Raw genomic sequence first — 26,668 nt, 5'->3', positions numbered from 1 at the left:
AAAGCTTCAGCGCAAGGCAGTCGAGGCATTCCTCAACCAATCTGAATATTCTTCGTCTAATATGCACTGTTGATCTAAGCCTTTTGTAGCAGCCTTGCGGTTACGGCGTCACCAAAGTAAATGGCACAGAATACAATAGCACCACCACAAATAGCTGCGAGCAAAATTTAAAGAATAGTTCATTGACCGCATATGAAAAATTTTCAATTGAATGAATGTGGGAGTAAATGAATGAATTATGTGCAAACTTTACAGCAGCTATTGCATACTGGAGCATTGCTTTAAAAACATCATAAAAGTGTAAAAGTTTGCCGCCGTCACATTAGTTTAGGTTAGTTTGGCTGGCTGACAAAACGGCTGTGGTTAGTTATGCCTCTTGCTTCTGCAATGACTTCGCCGGAAATCCGCCTCGACGAATAGCAAAGGCGCTGCGAATTGTCGTTTCCTTCGCTTTTACACATTAGCGCTTCTACACTTTGCTTTTAATTAAGATTGCGTAAAGAGTGCTTATGATTTGATGGTGTGAAGGTGGCTCTGAAAACTTCCATTTCCCGCTTCATTTGCTGTGTGATAGTTTGATAGTAAAAACTCGTCGAAAGAAAACCTGAAATCATGTGGAAATAAATTATATTTATAATGCGCATATTCTTCCGCAATTAGAATGTGTAAATAATTACAGCCTCTGTGACAAAAGGAAGAAGACTTGGATGGTGTGGAATATATTAATTTATTTCCTTTTTATAGTGAGATTTATATGAAAAGCTACGCTTGCAGAACTACTTAAAATTGTATAAATGCAATACCGCAAGTAAGACTCTCTTAACGGCCCACACATTTTCTATATGTAAAGCTTCTCATAGAAAATAACTGCCGTTCGGAGTCGACTTAAAACTGTAGGTCCCTCCGTTTGTGTAACAACATCAAGACGAACGACAACGATCGGGAAGATCAACATTGAACACAATTGAGATATTCTCTTCACCGCCAGAAGTAGTTAGAAATCTGATGGCATTCAAAAGTTGGCGAAGAATGGGCGTTAGAATGAGGTCTGTCGACATTTTCAGCAACTCTCGTTGAGGAAAACGTATGCACTTCCAGACCGATATCTGTCCTTCTTTATAGAAAGTAAAGCAGGAATTAAGTACTTTATTTCGGTAAAAACCAACTCTAAATGGTTTCACGCTGAGCTCTTGTTTTCAAGAATTGGGAAAAAGGCTTGTTCAACTACCAACAGTAAGTGGACTACAATGCAGAATATATCGTTGAATGAAGAACATGTAAATTACTGGGGCTCTCAGATAAATATACATTTCATTGCGGGAGCACTAAAGTGGTACTGAACTATTGTTCAAATGGGCGACAGGTTCAAAACAGCGCATACACATTTCTGCAAAAGCCGTAAAGATATACAATTCATCAGTTCCTGCGCGAATAACCCGTGTTTTGGGCTCTAAATTCCTGAGGAGAAATTTTTTCAGGGAGCTTGATGCAATAGTTTAGGTGCAGTCTTCCTACAAGTGCAATACGAACGACAAATAGCTTTGGATGGTTTGGGATATACAGAGATAGGGTTTGGTAAATTTTGTCTGCGCATCAGGATGGGCTGCTGACACCAACGGGACGAGCTTTTCTCATAAGACCCAGTAGCTAGATAGCATATATTTGTACGTATCGGAACATTGTAATGCTGATGGTATCGCTGCTTCAGGTCATTATATTTATTCTTCTAGTTTTATCTTTGTAAAGGGGTCCACTATTTTCTTAGCTCTCGCCAGAAGATCACGTCTGATTAGCATCATTGTGCACTACAGGGTAGGCCATGTAAAATTTGCTTTTTGAATCGGCTATAAAAGAAAAACTAATCAATATTTTTTCAAACTTTTTTTTTTATTTTGAAAATCGAACATTATCATTTATTTTTTTTTTTTTGTTTTTTTTTTTCAAACATAATAAGTAAATTACAATGTTTAATTACACTATAACTAGTTCAGAAACTAACGAGCAGTTTGATTCGAAAATAAATTACAATTGATAAAAAGAAACTACAAACAATATTTCTTATTTTCTGTTAATAGCCAGCAAGTTCATGTGGTTTTTTCCTCTTTAATCTTCGAACTGGGCACGGGTTACTAAGGATGCTCCTAGCTTCTTCGTTTACATGTCGAATTTGGTGCGCTTCTGCTATTTTCTTAATTTCTTCAGTTACAGTGTTAACTTTAAGGTCCCGATGAATATCAGCATTTCTGACGTACCAGGGTGCTTTAACGATGATTCTCAGCACTTTGTTTTGAAAGCGTTGTATTACATTGATATTTTCTTCACTGGCGCAACCCCAAAGCTGTGCACCATAGGCCCATAATGGTTTTAATGTTTGTTTATAGAGCAATAATTTGTTATATATGGATAAATGCGATTTCCATCCAATTAGCCAGTTCATTTTGTTTAGCCTGATGTTAAGCTCATTTCGTTTTATTTGTATATGCTCTTTCCATCGCAACTTCGCATCTAGGGTAATACCTAGGTATTTTGCAGTATTAGCGAATGGGACTTTTTCATTAGAAATCATTATTGGTTGGTATTTTGTAATTTTATTTGTAAAATTCACGTGAATGGATTTACTGTTATTGAGTTTGATTCCCCATTTTCTCGTCCATGATACCATAGAGTCGATTGCAGTTTGAAGGTTCCTTGCAGCTTTTTCTTCTGTCTTTTCAACACATAAAATTGCAGTGTCGTCAGCGAAGGTGGCAGTTAAACAATTTGCCATTAGTGGTAAATCTCGGGTATAAAGAATATACAGGATTGGACCCAGGATGCTACCTTGTGGTACGCCGGCTTTTATTTCAACCAGTTCAGAATATTCCTTTCCCTGTTTAATTCTTAAATATCTTGAAGTAATATATGACTCCAGCAGACTACAATATTGGTATGGGAGGCAAGTCTTTAATTGTAAATCAAGCCTTCATGCCATACTTTATCGAACGCCTGTGCGACGTCGAGGAAAACTGCTGAACATACCTTCTTTTCCTCTAATGCTTTTTCGATTTCTGATATTATTCTATGGACTTGTTCCAACGTGGAGTGTTTACTTCGGAAACCAAATTGGTGAGAAGGTATTAGATCTTTTAATTCAATAATGGGTTTCAACCTGAGGAATATTAGTTTTTCAAACAACTTGGATATTTGTGATAACAGAGAAATCGGACGGTATGAAGACACGTCGTGAGGATCTTTTCCTGGTTTTGGAATCATTATAACTTCCGCAACTTTCCACAGTCCAGGAAAATATTTTAGTTTAACAGCTGTATTGAAAAGATAAGCCAATCGTTTTAGGGCTTTATTTGGCAATTGTTTTAAAACTTCTGCAGTTATAAGGTCGAAGCCTGGAGCTTTTTTATCTTTAAGTTGCTTGATTTCCTTTCTGAGCTCATTTAATGTAATTTGTGGAATTTCAGAACGGTTTTCATATGTACCACAGGAGTTTAAGTCGTAGTTACTCTTATGAGGTGTGAAATTTTTTTTCAAATACTTCGCAAAAGCAGTGGCTTTTTCTGCATCGCTTCTAGCCCAAGTACTACTTTCATTTCTAATAGGTGGAACATGGCATATTGGTCGTTTTAAATACTTTGTACTTTTCCAGAGAGAATAGTCATCTTTTTATCAGCTGAAAGCTCTGATAGGTAACGTTGCATTGACTCATTTTCAATAACTGCTATTTCTTTTTTTAATGCAGTTGCTGCATTGTTGAGTTTCGTTTTATCTGCAGGTGAACGAGTTTGCTGCCACTTCCGGCGGCATTCATTTATGAATGAAAAATAATATCGTTCAAATGACTGCCACGACTGGCTTTACAGTAGACCATTCGATCAACCCAATTTTTAAGCACATTTTTGATTGTTTGGGCTCCAATTTCATGAATGGCAACTTCGATTTCGTGTTTTAAAGCATCAATCGTCTCTGGATGATTCGCATGGCATTTTTCCTTAACGGCTCCCCATAAAAAATAGTCCAAAGGGCTTAAATCACAGCTCCGAGGCGGCCATTTTCGAAAAAAAATGTCCCGATGATGCCGCCAGACCAAAAACCGCACCAAACAGTGACTCGTTGTGGATGCATTTGCTTCTCTACAGTAACGTGTGGATTTTCTGAGCCCCAAATCCGACAATTTTGCTTTTCGACGTAGCCATCGATGTGAAAATCAGAAAAGAAGAAGAAGACTCACCACTTTGGAAATAGGTTTCCAATATTTCCCAATTTTGTTCAAGCGCATAGCGTCCCATTTCGTAAATGTCAATTTTTTTAAGTAAATTATGAACTCATTTGACATGTCATTTGTGTTACCATTCTCAAAAAAATAGGTGGTTCAAAAAGCAAACGCTATATGGCCCACCCTGTATCTTCTGAGAAGAATGAATGAGTCAAAAATGAAGTACTTCACTCTGAATTTTTGTGTAGCTTTTTTTATTTAAAAAATATTCAAAAATGGTCTGTGGAAAACTAATTGAACTATCTAATTCAATAAGCGAGAACATATTATGCTGAGAATTTAAAATGATAATTATTTGTTTTTTTTTTTTGGTTGAGTGAGTGCAGGTTCAAAATGCCTTCGCACTTACAGCGTCCGTCGTCTACTGCGTCGAGTGGTGTGGCCACTAACACAATCCCTCCTCGCCTTCTGGGGAGACACCCTTACATAGCATTTATATTATATGTTGGAAATGATATCCGGCATAAGCTCGCTGCTGCTACGAGTTTAGATCCAGTCTACGTATTCGATCAGTCTAATTTTTGGCTACTTTTTCCAATTAATCTGAATAATAAATCTAAATGCGCGCAGTCGGCAAAAATGCAAGGCAAACGATGGTCACTTGGCTCCAATCCTTAAACGAGCTGTATTTTATAGGCACGTAAGCCAAGACCCTGGCATAAAATTTCCCACGTAGTCGATGGGCAAAGGCCAAACAAGTTGAGAATGACGACGAATCAACACTTCTCGAAAAGATTTATATTTTTCAAAGTAAATTTTTACAATTTGGAAGCGTTGTTCTGACGTTAAACAATTCATGATGACTGCCAAAACTTACTGAACAGAAATATCAAGATAGCTTGCCATCCTCAGCTGTCAAACCATTGTTATCGATATCGATAATTCTACTGCTGCGAAAAGCCACACTCCATACTCATAATCCAAATTTTGAAGAGCTTTGAATACTAAATAAAAAAATTTAATCTTCCGATAGGATGATTAATTTTGCACCAACTAAGTCCACCAAAAAATTTTAGTAGCACGTCACTTTGACCAGTTTTGACTACCTTTTAAATTTTCATTATTCTGTAATAAAAATTACGTTCATTCAAAAATATTATATAAATCAAGGTTTGAAACTTTGTACAAAATTATTAAAAACTCGACCAGTGTTCATCAAAGTTTCTAATTTTCATCAGAATATTAAAAACAAAAAAGGTTGAAGTAGCTCAAAATTCTCGATGATTTTTGATACAAATTTGTAACCTTTGTAACACCGTCATGGTGTGACCTTTAGGAATATTGAGCCTATTAGGAATATCTAAATAGTCAGCTTATATCAGTCGTTGTAATAGTTACACCCAAACCTGTGTAAAAAAACAACAACAACTGCCCAAAAAAAAGAAATACGAACAAATTGCGCATCCGGCCACTGAAAAATTTAGATTTCAGCATAAATTGCAGACCTTCACATCTCCCGCCGCAAAATGTATATTAAAAAGAAACTAAATCAAGCTCTGACAAACGAAGAGGAGAAGCAATACTTCAAAACTGTTTAGAGCAAACGATCTCCTCGTAGGACCCAAAGGTATTCTCCATAGTGCTTCCCACCCCATTTATGTGCAGGGTTTTCAAATAAGAGAGGTTATTTTGATATTCCATGAAAAATGCTATTTTTTAATATAAATGATCGAATGTTTCTCTCATTATAAAGAGGAAGCTATGCCGTTAATAGTGGAAAATAACAGCAGACAAATGACCACCACGACCACGCTTATCTTACCACGCCATCTTGAATCGACCCAGGGCTGTTGGCGTAGACCTGCTCTTTCACGTGGCCCTAAAGAAAAAAGTCAGAAGATGTTAAATCACAAGATCTCGGTGGCCAATTGTGATCACCTCTTCGAGAGATAACACGATCCGGAAACTGTTCCCATAAAAGAGCAATGGTTTCGTTGCTTGTGTGGCACGTAGCGTCGGCTTGTTTAAAATAAACGTTGTCCAGATCAATACCATCCAATTTCGGCCATAAAAAATCGTGAATCATCTCTCGATAGCGATAGAGACACCTGTTATTGTAAAACCCTATAGAAGACCTCGTTCGTTTTTCATAAGGTAAGATTGAATCTACGTCCATTCGTGTGATGTTGCAGGATTTAATTCGAAAAAAAAAATGTATTGTAGATATTTTTATGAATTTCAGCAAGCTTATTACACAAGAAGTTAAGTTAAATGATGGAAGCTAAGTTTATCATCGAAATGGACGAAATCAGTCAGTAAGCTCATTCTTTGCACAAATCCCCTAATTTCCCATTGTCTTTGAGTTTGCCTGATTTAAAGAATTAAGGGCCGCCCAAATTAAATTTTGCTAAAATGTGCACGAGCTTAAAATATAAAGTTCTTTCTGGACCAAATTTGACATTTTTTTACTTGTTTTTTATTTCCATTTTCATTTTTTTACGATGTGATTCCTTTCTTGCATTAGGCGGCAAAATTCGTTGGAAAATCTGAAAAGTTCTATTATATTTTTCGCATGCAAAAATTACGAGCCAATTATGTGAACTTATTTGGACATTAATTCTTGGAATTACGCACACACTGACAAGCAAATGTCTATAAAAGTGTATTTAAATTTAATTCATTCCGTTACTCAAGAGAGAGAGCTTCTGGTATTAAGCAAATTAAGAAGCCGAAGGAATACAAGACAAAGAGCGAAAGTTTCAAGTGTTCACACGTACACATGCACACATACACAGCCAAACTCAAACGCCTAGCATAATAAATCAAGTGGCCTTTAATGACAGCAAAGATGGTATGTATGTATGTATGTATGTATGCATTATATTACAATATAAAACTTTGTGCGTTATAAGTCGGTCAATTGGCTAGTCGAGCAAGGAGGCACACCAACATTCATGTCAATTTCCACAACGGACACACAACACATCATTTGTGCACTCATTCGTGTATTCATTTGGCAATTCATGTCGCATCTATCAGCACTTCAAATTGAAGTATACGCGTAGCCTTGAATGGTCATGGGAATGAGATGGGATAAGAGTGTGAAGCCGAAAGGCAATGAAGATGAGCGCTGGAGTGAGAAGGTCACGCATACTCGTACTCACACACAATGCACTGTAATAGCATTAATCGAGCTGAAACTAATTGGACGGAATCGCATTTAATTATTAACTAATGAGAAAATTATGAAACGATAGAAAGAAAAGGAATTGTATTTACAGAGGGTGGAAATGTATGCGCTCCTGCAAATCTTTAATAAAAATATTTTTTAAAAGAAATTCAAAGGAGAATATTTTTGAGCTAAAAATTGTATATAATTAAATAAAAGCACTCTAGCAAATCTTGAATGTAGCAGAGGAGGCGTAAGTTAAGAAGATTAGTAGCAACAACAAGCAAGTAATATTAAACAAAAATATTTGCAAAACGTTCGCGGGTATTTCGTTATTTTTTCTTATTTTAAAAGGAAAATTGAAACGTTGAACCATTCACTGTGTTCACTCGGCGTCTGAGGTGTTAAGAAAGATATTTGGCCTAATACTATAAGAATGGATGATAGTACCTACAGAATTCGATTGAACTCTGAACTGAACAATCTAACTCAGAACGAGACAGCTGTACGTTTTTTATTTATTTAAGATGGCTACGTCATGTGATCCGTATGCCTGCTGACTGTACTGTGAAGAAAGCATTGACACTAAACCTATTGGGCGTGAAGGATAAAGGCAGACTGAGGATAGACTCAGTGGAACACGATCTTAAGAAGTTGAGAGTACATAACTACGAAGCAACAGCTCATGATGGACCGTTTTGGAAGAGCATTTTAAAGGAAGCTTTGACGTATCTCGCATTGTAACTCTATGAAAGAAGAAGAAGAAGAAGTAATGCAATATTCTTTGACTATTGTATTCATTAGATTGGTAGGTAGGTAGGTAAGATGGCAAGAGTACCCCAGGGACACTACAACTAGCACTTAGGTGCCGTTTTGATACCATAATGTGGACTACTATCTGCGAAAAAAAAAAACTATTCATTTGATTGACTGCAGTCATTTTCTATTATTCAAGACTAGTCTCAAAAGAAGTCTTTATTCCTGACGTGAAAGTCATTGACTTTTTTAATCACTTCAATGTTGTAATTTTAATGCAATCACAAAACGATGGCAATTTGCAGTCTTTTTGAAGCTTAACAAAACTAACACTTAATAAGCCACTCATTATGCCTGTTGTTATTGTTGTAGATTGTTGCTGTGGAACGAAAGTTTTTGGCCGGATATATACTAATGTTCCGATGTTTGAGAGAAAGATTCTGCGGAAGATTCTTGAGACTTTGCACGTCTTTCGCGATGGTGATTGCCGCAGGCGATGGAACAATGAGCTGGCGATTTTTCCGAATGCCTAGGCTCGTTTCTCAAAGTATTTGATACGATACCAGCTGGTTGTAGCAAAGAAAGAGCAGCTCAACAAAATTTCAGAAAGAGGTTGAAAGACAGAAAGAAGCAGGAACGAAAGAATGAAATTAGTACGAAAGAAATGTCGTACGCGCTTCTTATACACATCAACAGTAGCGGGATATTCTTCCCTCTCTTGAGGTTAAACTAAGTATGTACTATGGCTTTATGCGATAATAAATCTACGAAATTGTAGCAAAATAATTGCGCTCGCGAGGTGAGTGAGCAGCGAACGGCAAGTGTTAAAATGTGATGATTCAGCGAAGCATTAAAGCGCTCCTTTACTTCGCTTACTTAACTTATGAGCATCACAATAAATCCTTAATGTGCGTGTGAGCAGCACAGATTTGAGTTAAAGCTGAATTATTTCAGGCGAAGCAAAAAAGGTTTTGCTGATTCACAGCATCAAGTAGATGAGAATAGTTAAAATAGGTAATAAAAATTTAATACATTTTTAATGAAGAAAAAACTAATTGACTACCGGGTGCTTTTCTAAATTTAGTTAGTTCTCAAGTGCGTACATACATTAGTGTGCGATGGAATAGAAAACAACAGTTTTTGTAACAAATAAGTTCATCTGGATTTCAGTTTTTTATATATCCTACTGTATATGATATATTGAAAGAATTTAAATAAAATAATTCTAGTTAATCAAATAAAAAAATGTAAAGATTGCAGTTTTTCAAACTGTCTTTTTTTATTTATGAAATAAAATGTTATCAATTGCCACGAATTTATTTCAGTAGAGTTCTGTGTGCTGAGTACTTTGAGGAATTAGGTATAAATAGAATTAAAAGCAAAAAATATATTTCTGAACTCCATTCAACTGTTTGAATAAATTTATTAAATTCTCTATTCATTTGGCGAAAAAAATTGCATTACTAGGAAATAATTAACTCAATAAATAATAATTACGATTCCCTGAAATTTGTGCTTGTGAGTTATTTCATTCGCAGAGGAATCATAACTCCCCAGCTACATTAAGAAAATACAGTTAGTTACTGGAATTTATACGGCAAGACTGTCGTCATAAATATGTTTTCGATGGTGCCATATTTTTAATGTGTTAGTGCGTTGGAAGATACATCCCTAGCTGACTTCCAGTGAAAGCTTGGTAACATTCGGTTCAGTGGAAGCGAAGTTATTCCCTCTCAAGTGTCAGTATCTTTGCGTCATCGCTACAAAAATGAGTTTTGAACAAAGAGCTAATATCAAATATTGTTTTAAAATCGGTAAAACGTCCACCGAATCATTGGAATTGATGAAAAAAGTTTATAGCGATGATTGTCTATCTCGTGCCAGGTTTAAACGTTTCAGAGATGGCTGTGAGGACATACAAATAAATGACAATGAACTTACGGGCCGCCGCAAAATCATTACTCACCGAAAACTCCATCGAAATTGTTCGTAAATTTATCAAAAATTAACCGAAATCATCATTGAAATTTATGAAATCGGAGTTGAATATCTCCAAGCTTCGATGTACCGCATTTTAACTGATCATTTGGGCTTATGAAAAGTCTGTGCACGTTCCATTCCGCACAAGTTAACTGAGGACCAAAAACTGCTCAGAATTCAACATTCGAAAGACCTAATTAAAGTGGCGAGAAAAGACGAGAACTTCCTTTACAACATTTTAATTGGTAATGAAACTTGGTGTTTCCAACATGAACGTGAAACTAAGCGTCAAAGTGCTGAATGGAAGGCCCCAGACGAGCCACCACCCAAAACATCGCGTTTGGAGAAGAGAAAAATCAAGTCGATGCTCATTTATTTTGAATTCTCCACAAGAAGTTCGTGCCAACGGGTCAAACCATGAATTCACTTTTCTATCTTGGCGTTTTGAAGCGTTTGTTGCATCGCATTCGTCGAATTAGCCCTGAATAGCGCGAAGGAGGCAGCTGGCGCTGATTGCATTATAAGGCACCATCCCATCTATCCACTCTTGTGAATGATTTTTTGACTAGTAATCGCATTTTAACCATCAATCAATCACTCACCGCATTCGCCTGATATGGCTCCCTGTAACTTCTACCTTTTCGGAAAATTGCATTTGGCCATGAGAAGAAAACGTTTTGCGTCTGCGTAGAGGCCAGCCGAAAGTCTTGTACCGACTTCCTGAAGGACATTCCGGTCAATGAACTGAAACAATCTTTCGAATAAATAAACTTGAAGATATCAGAACAAAGCTCCAGTCTTGTGTATTTTGGACTTCACCTTGTTTATGTAACGAATGCTTGAATAGAGAAAATGCACAAGATTTTCGAGCCACTTCACCCTTGCACTTTATTGTATCAAAATTCAATGGCCTATTGGTGCTCCAAATTTTTTCAAAATGATTAAAAGTAATTAAAATGCTTTAAATTTTGGTGAAAAAATTTTAATTTCTCTAAATATTGCACGCAGAGCGCACAAAAAATCAAATTCTTGAAGAAAAATGGACATCCATGGTTCCATGGAGCGAATCATTACCCAAATTCATTTAGTGACAACTCATTAATTTATCGATACTTCCAAGTAGTATAGTAATTCATTTATAAGTATAATAGTGCACTAATAAAGAATCGAGTAATAAAATAATCTTCATAACTACTCGGGAAAATTGCACGTCTTTTTGTGTTTGGTTTTCTTGGTTGCTTATTAGATACGTAAACGCTGACCTGATAACCCAAATTTTGCGCTACGGCAATTCTAATCAACACTGCGAACAAGCAGAATGAATTTGCTGAGCTAATGCCAGTTGCTGAACTGCAGCACGAAATTGAGAGCGATTTTTGCTAATGACTTCCAAATTGTACTAGAAAAGCGGACAGTGTGACTTTGCTGCAGAAAATATTGCAAACGGAATATTATGTTCACATATAACAAATAACGGAAAATGATGTTCGATTGGCTTGAAGATTCTAAAACAAGTTTCACGATTTGCATTTTAGAAAATTCTTCTTTATGAACATAAAGTCAACTACTACTACTTTTGTGTTTCGTCTGTAAGGTAGGACAAAAAATGTTCGATCAGACGTTTAAAAGCACAGTCCATGTTACAGCCAAACATTTTCTTTTTGAAAATCTGAAAAATAGTTTAAGGAAAAACTTTCCCATCTTAAAACAATTAAATTTGGAAATGAGACTTCTTCCATGGTTTGACTGCAATTCCCAGTACGAAAATCAATGTGGAAAGTTACAATACTTTCAAGTTGTATTAGCTAATTTTCTTTTTTCTGGAAAGTGCCGTATGACGTTGCTGAGGAATTTATGTAATATTTATACAAAGATTTACAAGCGAGGCAGTAAACGACTAATAATGGCATACGAATGCCTACTCCCGTACTCTTGACTGCAGTTGACTACCCTACCGTTGCCTATTGCTAGCTACTATGAAGCCATTACACTTACTTTACGTTGTTACAACACCTAGATTAGACATTTATGTGGAATATGATACTATTGAAAAATGACTAAAATATTGAAAAACGTAATAATTAATAAATATATATTTTTTTGCTTTTTTTGACAGTCAAATATCTAATATGAAAAATTCATATATATTTTCATATTATTTAAACAAAGTTGGCAACAATGTGCATTATAGCAATTTTAATTTTAATTGGATGATGCACCAGAACTAAAATTCGAAATCTAAAAAAAATTTGATACAGAAAAACCTAAGTTTTAAGTTTCGAAGGTATAGGTACATACGAATTCATACGGCAAGAATGATAGATTACAAGATTCGAAGTGAAATTGTGAGACTAACTTTGCCTGCTACGTCATAGGATATCTGATAGAGGAGAGCCGAATGAAATAAAAAACAAAATGTTCAAAGTGAGGTTAGTTGAATACAACCTGTGTTATATAAAGGGTTTTCCAATAACAGGTGTTATTTGGAAAATAGCGGGCTATATTTCGGTAGATGTCACTTTCGAAGCTGTCATTTTTTGATATTTGACAATTAGAAACTACGCCATTAATAAAAATGGAACGACACCCGCTTAAACAACCCATTGAAATTATTAAAATTCACTATAAAAATCGTGAAAATTTGGCAAAAATGGTTCGTAAAACTTGAACGTTTTTGGGTCATCGTGAAGCACCTTGTCGGACCGCTATACAGAAATCGGTGAAAAAATTCGAGCTGTTGGGACAAGTTAGTCATGTGAAGAATAAAACTTGTGCACGTCGCTCAATAACAGCCGAAAATCGAAAATATTGCTGTTGTAGCCCAAAGTGTTCAAGAAAACCCAGGTTTGTTCATTCCTCGTCGTTCTTTGGAATTAGGCATTTCACAAACGTCATTACACCGTATTTTGCATAAAGATTTGGGTCTTAAGGCTTATAAAGTGCAGTTAACACAAGAATTCAAGCCAGCCGATCATCAATAACGTCGTGTCTTTGCTGATTGGGTCATTGAAATGCATGAAAATGATCCGAAATCCCATCGAAAAATCAGCTTGAGTGATGAGGCTCATTTCCACCTCGATGGCTTCGTCAAACAAGCAAAATTGTCGGATCTGGGGCTCAGAAACTCCAAAAATTATTTTTGAAAAGAAAGGTGTGACTATTTGGTGCGGCTTATGGTCCGACGGAGTCATTGAACCTTACTTTTTCGAAAATAGAGCAGGAGCAACAGTTGCGGTCAATGGATTGCGCTATCGAGAGATGATTAACGATTTTTTATTGCCGGAATTGGATGGTTTTGATCTGTTCAACGTTTATTTTCAACAAGACGGCGCTAAGTGCCACACAAGCAACGAAACCATTGACTTTTTACGGGAAAATGCTTCCAATAACACCTCTTATTGGAAAACCCTTCAGACTACATAAGGTGATGCTTTCCAAAAACAGCTATTTCATTTTCGTGATTTGGAGGATCCTTTAACAAACCGCTTTCGCAACCCCTGTTACGTCAGCAAATCAGATAATTTTTTCAAAATCTCTGCGAGTCGATTTATGGTCTGATGTTGGCCACACCTTCTGTATTTTCTAAACCGCGCGTTTATGTTATATAAGATAACTTAAATTTAAAATTTCGCCAATTTTTGCGATAGGAAAAATTAGATTTCTAAGAAAATTATAAAATTATATAGGGTGGTTAAGTTTTAAGGGCCGGTGTTGATTTTGAATAAAATACAATTTTTGTAAGAAATTATTCTCATTTCTCTTTATTATGATAATATTGGTATGGCTCAATTACGTAGGGAACAAAATATCGGCCAAATGGCCTCGGCGGCACACCTCCAAAGACCACAAAATGCAAATAGTTCCCAATCTAATTAGTACGAAAAATTTTATATTTTAGCTTGCGAAAATATTTGTGGCACCAAAAAACATTAAACAAGTAAGGATGTGGATGTGTAAGGATGTGCGCTTTGATATAATTATAATCTTTTTTCTATTTAAACTAATTTTGTCGCATGACAAACCTTTAAAATACAATAGAATATTTCGAAAACTTTTGTGGTCTGAAAACAAAAATTGTATATTGCGAAAGGAGCAGTTTTTGAAAAAAAAAACTTTAAAATTTGGAAATATATCTGATACAAAGAAAATATACAATAAGATGTATTTTCAAAAATATGTTTGCCACTAAAATACGAAATTTTTAAAATTCGATAATTTCGATTAAAAAAATTGTATTACTTCAAAAATTATAATTCTTAAGTTTTCACACAATAATTTTCATCATTTGCGGTCTGAAAACAAAAATTTTATATTTCAAAAATAGCAGTTTTAGAAAAAAAGTAGGTATAAATTAAAAATTTGTATTCACCATAGAAAAAACTAAAATTTTAAATTTTTCAAAGATTTGTGAAACAATTGTGAAACAAAGAGAAAATACAATGTTTTCAAAAATATTTTTGCCACAAAAATACGAAATTTTTAATAGGTCTATTTATAAGTTCGAGCGGTTTTACAACAGATGGCGTAACTTGATTATTATTCCATCGATCCACATTTCCAAACATTCATTGGAGAGCTACTGTCGTAAGGCACAAACGTCAGTATAAGTTTTTTATTTGAAGCGTAAACAACAATATTTTTAGCACACTTGAAAATGTCGAATTTCGTGCCAAATAATGTGTTTTTGCGGGGAATTCTTCTTCATTATTTTAATATGAAGAAAAAAGCAGCCGAAAGTCATCGTATCTTGGTGGAAGTTTATGGTGAGCATGCTCTATCTGAGCGAACGTGCCAGAAGTGGTTTGCACGCTTTAAAAGTGGTGATTTTGGCTTGGAAGACGAAGAACGCGAGGGTGCGCCGCCAAAGTTCATGGATACCGAATTGGAGGAATTGCTCGATCAAGATCCGGCTCAAACGCAAGAAGAGGTTGCAAAAACTTTGGGAGTTAATCAATCAACCATTTCCAAACGTTTAAAAGCCATGGGAATGATCCGAAAGGTAGGCCATTGGGTGCCGTATGAATTGAAGCCAAGAGACGTTGAACGCCGTTTTATGGCATGCGAACAACTGCTTCAACGGCACAAAAGAAAGGGTTTTTTGCATCGAATTGTGACTGGCGATGAAAAGTGGGTCCATTACGACAATCCAAAACGTCGGGCAACGTATGGATACCCTGGCCATGCTTCAACATCCACGTCGGCGCAGAATATTCATGGCCTGAAGGTTATGCTGTGTATCTGGTGGGACCAGCTGGGTGTTGTGTATTATGAGCTACTGAAACCGAATGAAACGATTACGGGGGATGTCTACCGACGACAATTGATGCGTTTGAGCCGAGCACTGCGAGAAAAACGGCCGCAATACGCCGATAGACACGACAAAGTTATTTTGCAACATGACAATGCTCGGCCACATGTTGCACAAGTGGTCAAAACATACTTAGAAACGCTCAAATGGGATGTCCTACCCCACCCGCCGTATAGTCCAGACCTTGCGCCATCCGATTACTATCTCTTCCGATCGATGCAACATGGCCTGGCTGACCAGCACTTCCGTAATTACGATGAAGTCAAAAAATGGATCGATTCGTGGATTGCGGCAAAACCGACCGAATTTTTCACAAAGGGAATCCGTGAATTGCCAGAAAGATGGGAAAAAGTAGTAGTAAGCGATGGACAATATTTTGAATATTAAATTTGTAACCATTTTACGTCAATAAAGTTTCAAATTTCGAAAAAAAACCGCACGAACTTATTCATAGTCCTATTAAAATTCGAAAATTTCGATTAAAAAAATTGTATTACTTCAAAAATTATAATTCTTAAGTTTTTGCACTATAATTTTCATCATTTGGTTGCAAAAGTGAGACTGTGCAGTGCACAGCTATGCCAAGTCAAAGGAGCACGGACCACCTACGTACATTTATATGGGTGTTGGCTTTGTACTCGTAACAAAGTCGTACTACTATACAAGCAGCCTGAAATGTGCCCGCCCCGCCGACTAATAAGCAGTTACGCACTCATATTTGCTTTGTCGTCTCGCCCATCCTTGTTATTGCTGTGCGCTTCCCGCTTTTACTTCGTTATTGCGTACTTTGTACTTTTGAAAAGCCAAACTTCCGCCTTGGTGAGTCTAATTAACGAACTTCCAATCATCGTTGTTCTCTTCTGAAGTGCTGATTTACTTTTCATATTTCCCTACTAATTTCGTATTTCCCTATTTTTCTTATTTGTGCTACTTGAATAATAATTTGCTTTTAAGTTTTGTTCTCTAGCACAGTTTTGTTCTTCTTACAGGAAGTTGGTATTATTGCAAACATTTGTTCTTACAATTATTATATTTACTAAAAGTACAAGGTTTTTGAAAAAAAAGAAGATTTTTATAATAATTTAAACCATTCATTTTTGTTAAAATATTTTTTTTTGCCCAAAATTTTACTTGAATAAATTTTATTTGCAAAAGTTGTTTATTTATATTTACTTATGCTTTTTCTTTTTCATTTCTTTTTAGCCCAAGAAACTGCAAATAATGATAAAACACAAGATAAAGGTAACACAGACACTACATATTTACATCTACATATACATAAGTACATTTAATTACAAAACAATTACACTCACAATTGAACACTTGTTGTACACACACACACATATATACACACATATGTAGCTTAGATAACCACTGGCATATGTACAGTTGTACTATTGTTGTTGTTGTTGTAGTAGCTCATAAAGGTACGGTGAAGTCAGCAGTCGTCGTCGTCAAAAACCTCATCTAACGGTCGGCTCAGGAAGCGTGCTGTTTCGACGGGTTGACTTCAAAGGGGGGAGGTAGCTGTTTGTTGAGTGGGCTTAAAGGGACGCGTGAATAGGTGATTAGTGCCGTACATATTATTTCATGATCCTTGAAAAATGTTATTGTTTTATTTATTATTTTTTGAGCTTGTAATTCTTTTTTTATAAAATTACATTCGACACTTTTATGTTCTGTCACAAAAGTACCGGGAATTGTTCAATAAAACGCAAAATAAATGCTTAATCATCAAAATTTATATTGTCGCCTTCAAAACAGGATCCATTTAAAGCAATACTCATATCCTAATCCAGTCATCAAAGCCCCCTTTAAACGCGTTTGATGAGATCTCCTTCAGCGAATTCTCCGTAATGGCCTCTATCGACGCGGCGATCAGAGCGGCGTTCGCGCAGTGGCAATTTAAGTTTTGGAAGAAGGAAACAGTCACAGAGGGCTAAATCCGGTGATTGTGTGAACCGATATGTGAGAGCTCGCATTGTCTTGTGAAGAGTGATTCGTCTTCGGCGATTAGTGTTCCTTAATTCTCCGAAAACTTCTAGCATGCAAATGCTTGTGTATCACTCAGAATTTACTGTTTTAAGTTTCTCTAGTTGTACAGTTGCGGAATGACCAGATTTTCCGAAAAAAAAAACAGGCGACCATTCGCTTTGAGGTGCTTTCTCCACGAACAACTTTTGTTGGATTAAGAGCTCGTCTTGGAACACGCTAACTGTCGATTGCTGATTTGTTTCCGACTCATATGTATATATTCAAGTTTCATCACCTTTTGTGATGTCATAGAACCAGCGCGGCTGAATTTCTTCAACATCTCTCAACAACAGATCACTGATCCAGAGCATACCTCCTGAATTGCTACCCAGATTTTGAATAATAACTCAATCACTGTTTTTTATTGGTCATCATCAAGTGTTTACCTCAAGCCCATTGAGTATTTACGGGATGATGTGAATAAGATACATCTCTCTCCCTCTCTCTCTCTTAGCTTCACAGTCTGTGGTGGACCATAGCTTCGTCAACAATCCTCCTCCAATTCAGTCACTCTCTTACCTCACTTCTCCAATTACGAACGTTCATCGCTTTTAAGTCTACTTCTACGTCATCTAGCCATCTCTTTCTGCACATAATATTTCAAGTTTGGAGAATACAATGAGAAGCAGTGAGATTTGGTATCGTTCTTAGGTATTTTTCAATCGCTGGTCTGTGAAAGTATAATAGGAGTTATACTAAATACTGTGATGACATAGAATGGTGATTCATATTTTGTTTCCAAATATATTTCATCCTCTACAGTATTCTCCCTGTTTAAGAAAATTACACTGGTGCCAAAGTTTTTTCCGAATGCTTAATATATTGTATATATATAGGTATATAATTGGCACCTACACCCTTTTGAAGTGTATGGCCGAGCTCCTCCTCATATTTGTGGTGTGTGTGATGATGGTGTTTCACGAAGATTCGAAGCAACGTACCCCGAATTCCGCATGATAGTCACGCTCCAATCCATTCGGCTTCTGCTTAAAAATGTTTAATACTCGAATATAATAGTCCTTATTAAAAGTTCGAGTGGGTGAGAGAATTTCATTGTCCACCATACCACGAAAAGCGAAGACAAATTTTGGAACGACCTTGGTTTGTGAGCGAGTTTGATGCTATTCTTTCGTTTTTTTATACGAAATTCTCTCAATAGTTACGTTGATTCTGAATTGTAAGCAGAGATCAAGGTCTCATATCGAGTTTTTTGAGCGAATCAATTGGCGCTTACACCCTGTATTGAGTGTTCAACTGAACTCTTCTTCCTATTTGTGGCGTGCGTCTTGATATCTTTCCACAGATGGAGATTTATGCTGCCTCCGAACGGCAGATTTTTTTTTTTTTTTTTAGGAGCGGTTTTCATAGCAGAAATACGGTCTGAGATTCACAATTGCCTACCGAGAAACGAAAGCGTTTTCTATAATTTTCTGTTGCGTGGCCGGGGTTTTGAACCATGCACTTCCGAATGCTACTCAGCCACCAATCCATTTGGCTACGGCGTCTCCTAGTCAGAGATAAGCCCTTTGTAGTTGTTAGATGCAACTCTCGTTAAAAAAAAAATGTAATAACTGGCGTCAATCTGAAGGGTTTTCCAATAAGAGGTGTTATTTTGATATTCAAAGAAAAATGCTATTTTTTAATATAAATGATAGGATGGTTCTCTCATTATCAAGAGGAAGGTAGGTCGTTAATAGTGGAAAATAACAGCAGCAAATGACCACCACGACCACGCTTACAGGACAATATCCTTTTCATGAAATATTCTATAACCGAATTGCAAAGTGGCTGCCCTATGTCCTCGATAGTCTCACGAATTCCATCTTTGAGGTCTTAAATCGACCCTGGACTGTTGGCGTAGACCTGCTCTTTCACGTGGCCCCAAAGGAAAAAGTCACAAAGTGTTAAATCACAAGATCTGGGTGGCCAATTGTGATCACCTCTTCGAGAGATAACACGGTCCGGAAAGTTTTCCCGTAAAAGATCAACGGTTTTGTTGCTTGTGTGGCACATAGCGCCGTCTTGTTGAAAATAAATGTTGTCCAGATCAATTCATACATTTCATTATATATTTTCCATATCCAGGTATATTCCAAATTCAAACCGGTTGCGTCGGTTGTTGTGAAATTTAAAATTTTTTAAATTTTTCGCTATGGAAAAAAAAATAGTAAAATCATGAAAAGTGCATAACAGTGTACTTTCTCCCATATATTTTTTCGTTCATACATATATTTTTTCGTTCTAGTCCCAATTTCGTAATAAACAATAAAACAGGACACACTTTTCATTATGGCACACATCTTATTCAAATTATGTTTTTCGTAACCTAAAAATCGTAAATTGTGCCAAATTCTATAGACAGACCAAAATGCTGCCCCTAATAGCGTAAACTATACCATTTGCATATATACCAATAAGCTTTCCTATGCATATGACCATATTTGTATGTATTTATGTATATGTCCCCGTTTATGCTTTGTATGGTTTTGTCTTTATTATCGCACACGTCGAAGTGCATACACACACATAGGCGTTTGATAGGTTTCATAACAAGAATACACCGAATTTACATAAAATTTTGATTGCAAAGGATATATGTATGTATGTAAATATGTACATGCATACGTATAAATGCAATAACCGAAATATGAAATATGGAACATCCTTTTTCTTTTATACTCGTATGTTTCACATACATACAGCTGCGGTGAAAATCTCAGTAGTGTACATACATACATAAGATGGAATGGGTTAAGAAAGTGCGTGTAGTAGATTTTACAAAAATTTTTATTTTTTCCCTCTTATAGCCCAAATGTCAAACCAAAAAAACCCAAAAAAAATCCAGCGTTTATCTTATTTCATTAAGGTAAAATTATATTTAGAAAAACTGCAGCGGATTTTGAGCGGTCAAAAACTTAGTAGTGTAACAAATTGACAAAACTTTTATATGATGGTGATTTTATTTTTATTTTTACATGGGGTTTTGTTTAGTATTTAAATTAGTATTTTGTTGCATGACTCTTATGCTTTAGAATTACAGCACAATGGCGTTGCATTGAGTCAACAAGTTTTTGGCATACTTCAATCGAAATCGACTCCCATGCGCACTTTACAGCTTCCCATAGTTGCGTATTAAATGTTGGCTTGCGTTGGGCTACTACCACTTTGACATCAACCCACAAATTTCCAATGGGGCTTATGCCTGGAGACTGTGGCGGCCATTCCATTACGTTGATCTGACTTTCCTCAAACCATCTTTTAGCAATTTTGCACGTGTGTTTGAGGTCGTTGTCGTGCTGTAACGTTCAAACAAGCGGCATTCGTCTTTGGCATATGGCAGCATGATGTCCTTGAATATATCAACATATGAAGCGCCAGTCATTATTTCCTTATCCCAATGAATCGGTCCAACGCCTAGCCAAGAAAAGGATGCCCAGACGATAATGTTAGAAGCACCATGCTTTATTGTTTTTGTTGTATACTTTGGCTGGTATTCGGTGTTACGTATTGGCGCGATCCCTTTCCACCATATAAGACAATATTCGACTCGTCCGACCATAAAATGTTGCGCCAATTGGTTGAATACCAATTTATATGTTCTTTGGCGAATCGAAGCCTCTTTTCTACATGCGTTTTTGTTACCAACGGTACTTTTCTTGGACTGTGGGCACCCAGGGCGTGCTCTCGCAAACGCCGAAGAACAGTCTCAACAAAAACGTCGCCACTTAAATATAATAAGCCATAAGCATACTAAGATTCTGACCGCAACTGTATGTATGTTTAACTATTGTAGTTGGGCTGCCGAAATGTAAGCAGTAAATATGTAAAGTAAAAATATGTGTTTACACAGCAGATGGTTTTCCAGAAGCAGATTTTTTTTTTTGTGGCGGCGATCTAGAGCTCGAAAACTTGGGTTATTTTCAGAAATTATTTTACAATAAAAAAAATGCAAAACGATATTTAACATTTTTAGGCTTTTTATCCAATTTCATTTACATACAAAAATTAAAAAAAAATTGCTTTTAATTTTAATAATTTTAAAAATGGCGCTGAAGTTGACCCTCAAAATTGGATCTGCACGGTGTTGTCCATTTTGGCTCTTCTATTTATCTACAGCACAAAAACCAAACAAATTATTAAACAGTATGAGAATAAAAAAAAATTGGCAAACTGACACGGTCTTGAATTTGACACTCTAAAAATTGGATTTTTTCATCAGTTTTTTTAACAAAAAAATACGAAATAATTATAATAATAATATGATTTTAGTACGGGCGATAGCCGTAGATGTTATGAACAACATATTCGAATTTCAGACGATTCGGTGAATATTTTTTTTTGGACAAAACAACACCAGGCCGAAAAAAGTAGTTTTGAGATAATTGAGTTTAAAGTTTTGAGAGTGGATATTTTCCATTGATGCAGCGTGAGGAAAACAGCCGCTAAAAGACCTGTAGAATCGAAAATACTGGGAATATCCTTCCAAAAATTTGACAGTATATTCTTGAAAGCCTAAACTTTCGAAATATCGAAACAAAACAATCGATTTTTGGAAAATTCTAGACCACCGGGACCCCTTAATATAGCAAGACACGTCATTGAAATTTACAATATTAGGTGAAGTAAAATGTTCTGCATGTTTACCACTAGATGCCTTAGTGAGCCATATCGCACTTAGCTAGTTGTCAGTGTTCCAAAATGGCTGTAAAAAAAGAGAAAATGAGAGAAAAATAATAATTGTATCAACTTCAAAGCTGGCTCCCAGATATGGTTTACTGATGGGTCGATATGAAAAGATGTTAAAACAGGTGATGAAATCAATAGGCCCAAAATATATAAAAAAAACCAATCCAATGGGTTTTTATCCAACAATCTTCCAGGCAGCAATGCCATGGAGATATGTGTTAGGAAGCTGAGAGAAATCCACTCTTACGTACTTTCAGATTGTCAGGCGGCTTTGAAAGTCCTTCTATCAACTGTAATCACCTCAAAAATGGTAAATGACTGACTGAATCTTATTTAGCACAGTATTATTAGGTTGTATTCCTGAATATGAGTGATATGAGGGAAATGAAATGGAGGATCATCTAGCAAAAACATGTGGAAACATGCCTTTAATTGTTCCTGAGCCTTGCCGTGGACTTGCAAAAAGAAGAAAAGGAAAAAAATGTGCAAACATGCCTTTAAATGTTCCTGAGCCTTTCCGTGGACTTGCAAAAGGAAGAAAAGGGAAAAAATGTGCCAAACATGCCTTTAATTGTTCCTGAGCCTTGCCGTGGACTTGCAAAAAGAAGAAAAGGAAAAAAATGTGCAAAACATGCCTTTAATTGTTCCTGAACCTTTTAATTGGTGACATTCTAGACCACTGTAGCCTGAGATATCACTTCAACAGAATTGGTGTCTCTGTGACGCTCATCTGTCAATCCTGGGAAAGGAACACTGAAAATTCAGAAGACATTCTTTGTGAATGTCCTGCAGTAGGTAGAAAAAGTCTACACCGCCTTCATGGTATTGCCGGGCATTTATATACCCATATATACATATTGTATATATATATTATATACAGTGTGCCACTTAAATCACCGTACTCTTGTTAAATTTTTGCACAAATCACCCTGTAACTTGGTCAAATTTTTGTTAAATTTAAAAAACTTTGATGCAGGCTAATAAAACAATATATTTTCTTTTAAATAATGAAATAGAAATAGCAATATTTCAAACTTAATGTTAATTAAAAACAAAAGGAACTTCAATATCTGCGTCAAACTATAAGCAACTTTATTTTCATTACAACTTTTAACTTAGTATCTAGTGGGATAACCCTTCATCTTAATCACTTCTCTGAAGCGATTTGGCATGGACATCACAAGTTTTTCAATGTAATTGGGATCCAATGCGCACCACTTTTGGTGCAATGCCTCCCGCAGGAGGTTTTTATTGCTTATGTGGTGCTTTCATATTTTTTGTTCAGCATTTTCCACACGTGTTCAAGCGGGTTGATATCCGGGCTCTGCGGTGGCGTCTCCAAAAGGTGTGCAGTGTTGTACGCGAGGTATAGCCTGGTGTTCATTGCGTTGTGTTCAGGGTCGTTGTTTTGCTGAAAATAGAAATCGGAACCTGTTTCCAATTTCTCGGCGCTGCTCATGTTTTTTTTTTTTTTTTTGTTTTGAAAATATCAATATACACGTATTGGTCCATCACTCCGTTGATAAATTCCAAATTTCCGACTCCTGCTGCAGCCATGCAGCCCCAAACCATAATACCTCCGCCGCCGTGTTTTACGGTTTTTATGGTATTTTTTGGATTTAGGGCTTCTCCTAGTCTCCTCCATACGCGAAGGCGCCCTTCTGAGCCAAAAATATTGTACTTCGACTCATCTGAGAAGATGACTTTCCGCCAGAAGTCAATTGGTTTGTCCACATATTTTTTGGCAATCTCTAAGCGCTTCCTCCCATTAATTAAATTTACGTGCGGCTTCTTGCGAGGAGTGTAGGACCTAAAGTTATATGTTTTTATCGCTCTACGGACTGTTTCCGGGTGCACCTCCTTTGTCAATGTTGCGACCTAGCTCTGATGCAATCTGCACTGAGCTACAAAACGGATACTTGTCCACCAGATGCTTTATTGTGCGCCTGTCTAGCTATAATCTTAGCTATCTCTGCATAAGATTTTTGCTCCTTTGTGTGGAGATGCAGGATCTTTCCGCGATCATCGAGTGATAACTCTTTTCGAGGCATTTTGTCTATAAAAATCAAATATTTTCTCCAGCTCAAGCAAAACTGTCCAACTTTGGTTTGCTGCCACTGTTATTACAATACAAAAATATAGTTTATGCTATAAAGAACCCATATAATAACGCAAAGTTTCAAACTTTGCTCAAAATATATGCAAATTAAAACTTTTTACTCAGAAGCGTTAGATAAAACCCATCTCATTGAATTTTAGTACAGTGAATTTGCTAGCTTTAAGTGGATCAAAAATCACATGGACTTCGTACAATTTTTTTGCACCATTTAACGTATGCTCGGCATCTTGTTATATGGGAAAAGTATCCAAAAACGCCAGCAAAACCAATTTAAACTTGAAATTAAAAAAAAAATTAAAAAATGGTCAACAGTTGTCAATATGTGGCGGTCACATTCTTCTGACGCTGACAGTAGATTGTCAGGACCAAATAAAAAAATAGAGAATATTTGAGGAATACATTTTTATATTCATTTACTTATTTACATGAAATATGTTATTATGTGTAATAACACAAATAAGGCAATTAGTGATGGCTTCTTATTTAAATATTTTATAAAAACTCAAACATCAAAGCTTGCCTCTCTTCCTTTTTTGTTTATCTTATTTTGTACCAGACCAGTTTTGAACTCGCAATTTTTTTTCTCTTATTTAGCTTTTTTCTTCGCGTTACCCACATGTAAACGAATACGCACACACACACACACTCATGGCTGATATTTGGCATATGAGTATACAATAAAAGTTGAAATTTCCAAGGGAACGACACGAAAAATCACAAAATAGTAGACGTAATCTCCAAAGCAACAAATGATAATAAAAACACACACAGAAAGTGTCATAACAGGATACTTTTTATTGCTATTATACAATATTTTCCTGCATGCCTAATCGGGTAAACAATGAACATTTTTATGTAAGATAAGAAGATTCCCTTTTGTACGCATAAAAGTGTGTGTATGTATGTATGTATTTGTTTGTGCAGGCGGTAATAGTTTGAGTAGCTTTTTGTGTTCTTTTTCTAACGCAATGTGTCGAATATTTCATCGTTTTACGACTTTAATAAAAAATCAAGTAAGAGAGTCCTGAATTCAGTTCGGGCCGCTGAGAAATAAATAAATATTAATTTTGGGAAAACTGCTTTCGTTGTTTCATAGTTTATGAGTTAGGTTGATTCTCAAAATTAAAAAAAAAATTTAGGGATGGTGGGTATGGTTAACGGAAAATGAACTTACCTTGTATCCAAATTTTTCTTGAGGTGGACAGACGGAACTTTATAGAAGTTAGGTACTTGTAAAAAAAAGACAAGCACCACGTCTATTTTTACGATTTATTGATTATTATTTAACGTACAAAATGAAATCCCCTCTAAATAACGAATTTTCACAAATTGATAAATCCTAGTGGAAGCTACAGTGTTAAAAAAAAAAAAATTATTGAATATGAGAAGAAGTTTCCACCCTCGTAAAAGAGGTGTCGCTACTGATACTGTTTTTGTGTTCGTTCTAGTAATATACTGGTGATTTGAAGATGTATATACCAGAAAGCAGGTAACTGGGTGCCACATCAATTGAAGGAGAGGAATATCGAGAGCCGTTTGAAAACGTGTGAGATGCTTCGAATGCATGAAAAGAAAAAGTTGTCTGCATCGCATCGTCACTGGCGATGAAATATTGATCTTTTATGATAATCCTAAGCGTCCAAAATGTTGGAGCCAGCCTGGCGAACCAGGCCCTTCAAGAGCGAAAAAAAATATTCGTGGTTCAAACGTTATGTTGTGCATCTGGTCTGATTAGAAGAGTGTCATCTATTATGAACTCCTTAAACCTTCTGAGACCACCACTGGCGATCGTTACCGACTGCAGCTAATGCATTTAAATCGAGCTCTCAAACGTATAAAGAGGCCAGAATGGGACGGGAGATGATTGATGATATGGGACAAACTGATTTTGCTGCGACAAAGCCAGGCCACACGTTGTTAAATCGGTCTAGAAATATTTAGAGGGACTGAATTGGGAATTCTTGTCCCACCCGCCTTATTCCCCAGACATTGCAACTTCGGATTACCATCTGTTCCGATCAGTACAGACAGTCCTTATTGGAGAGCAGTTCAATTCTTACGAGAGCATCGAAAAATGGCTCAATAAATGGATCAAGTCAAAAGAACTCGAATTTTTCATCAGAGGAATCCGTATGTTGCCTGAAATATTAAGTAAGGTTGTAGTTTCCAATGGCATATACTTCACATAATCTCATCTATTATTTAATTGTTTAAATAATTCGTAACTTTGGCTAAGAAAGAACGAAAACTTATTGCCATACCCAATATAAAAATCTTTCTTTGTTAATATTAAAAATTCATCAATCAATTTTGTGTTTCATTAACTTTTTACAAAAAAAAATTGTATTATTAACGTCTTTATCTGGACCTTATCGCACTCCATTGCTGATATGTTTATATGCTGGAGCT

The 26,668-nt window shown here is 36.2% G+C and overlaps 1 protein-coding gene across 1 annotated transcript in view; it reads left to right on the top strand.

Annotated features, from left to right (window-relative positions):
- LOC128861189 (cyclin-dependent kinase 14) overlaps positions 1 to 26,668 on the top strand; it is a 209,155-nt gene that overhangs the window by 52,988 nt on the left and 129,499 nt on the right. The window contains exon 3 of the mRNA XM_054099140.1: positions 16,624 to 16,662. Coding sequence (XP_053955115.1) covers positions 16,624 to 16,662 — 39 coding nt within the window. The remainder of the gene's footprint in view (positions 1 to 16,623; positions 16,663 to 26,668) is intronic.

This window comes from Anastrepha ludens, chromosome 4 (genome assembly GCF_028408465.1).
Source record: "Anastrepha ludens isolate Willacy chromosome 4, idAnaLude1.1, whole genome shotgun sequence".
NCBI classification, from domain to species: domain Eukaryota; kingdom Metazoa; phylum Arthropoda; class Insecta; order Diptera; family Tephritidae; genus Anastrepha; species Anastrepha ludens.
Note: the sequence above shows the minus strand (reverse complement) of the source record. Positions and strands in the feature narration are given on the sequence as shown.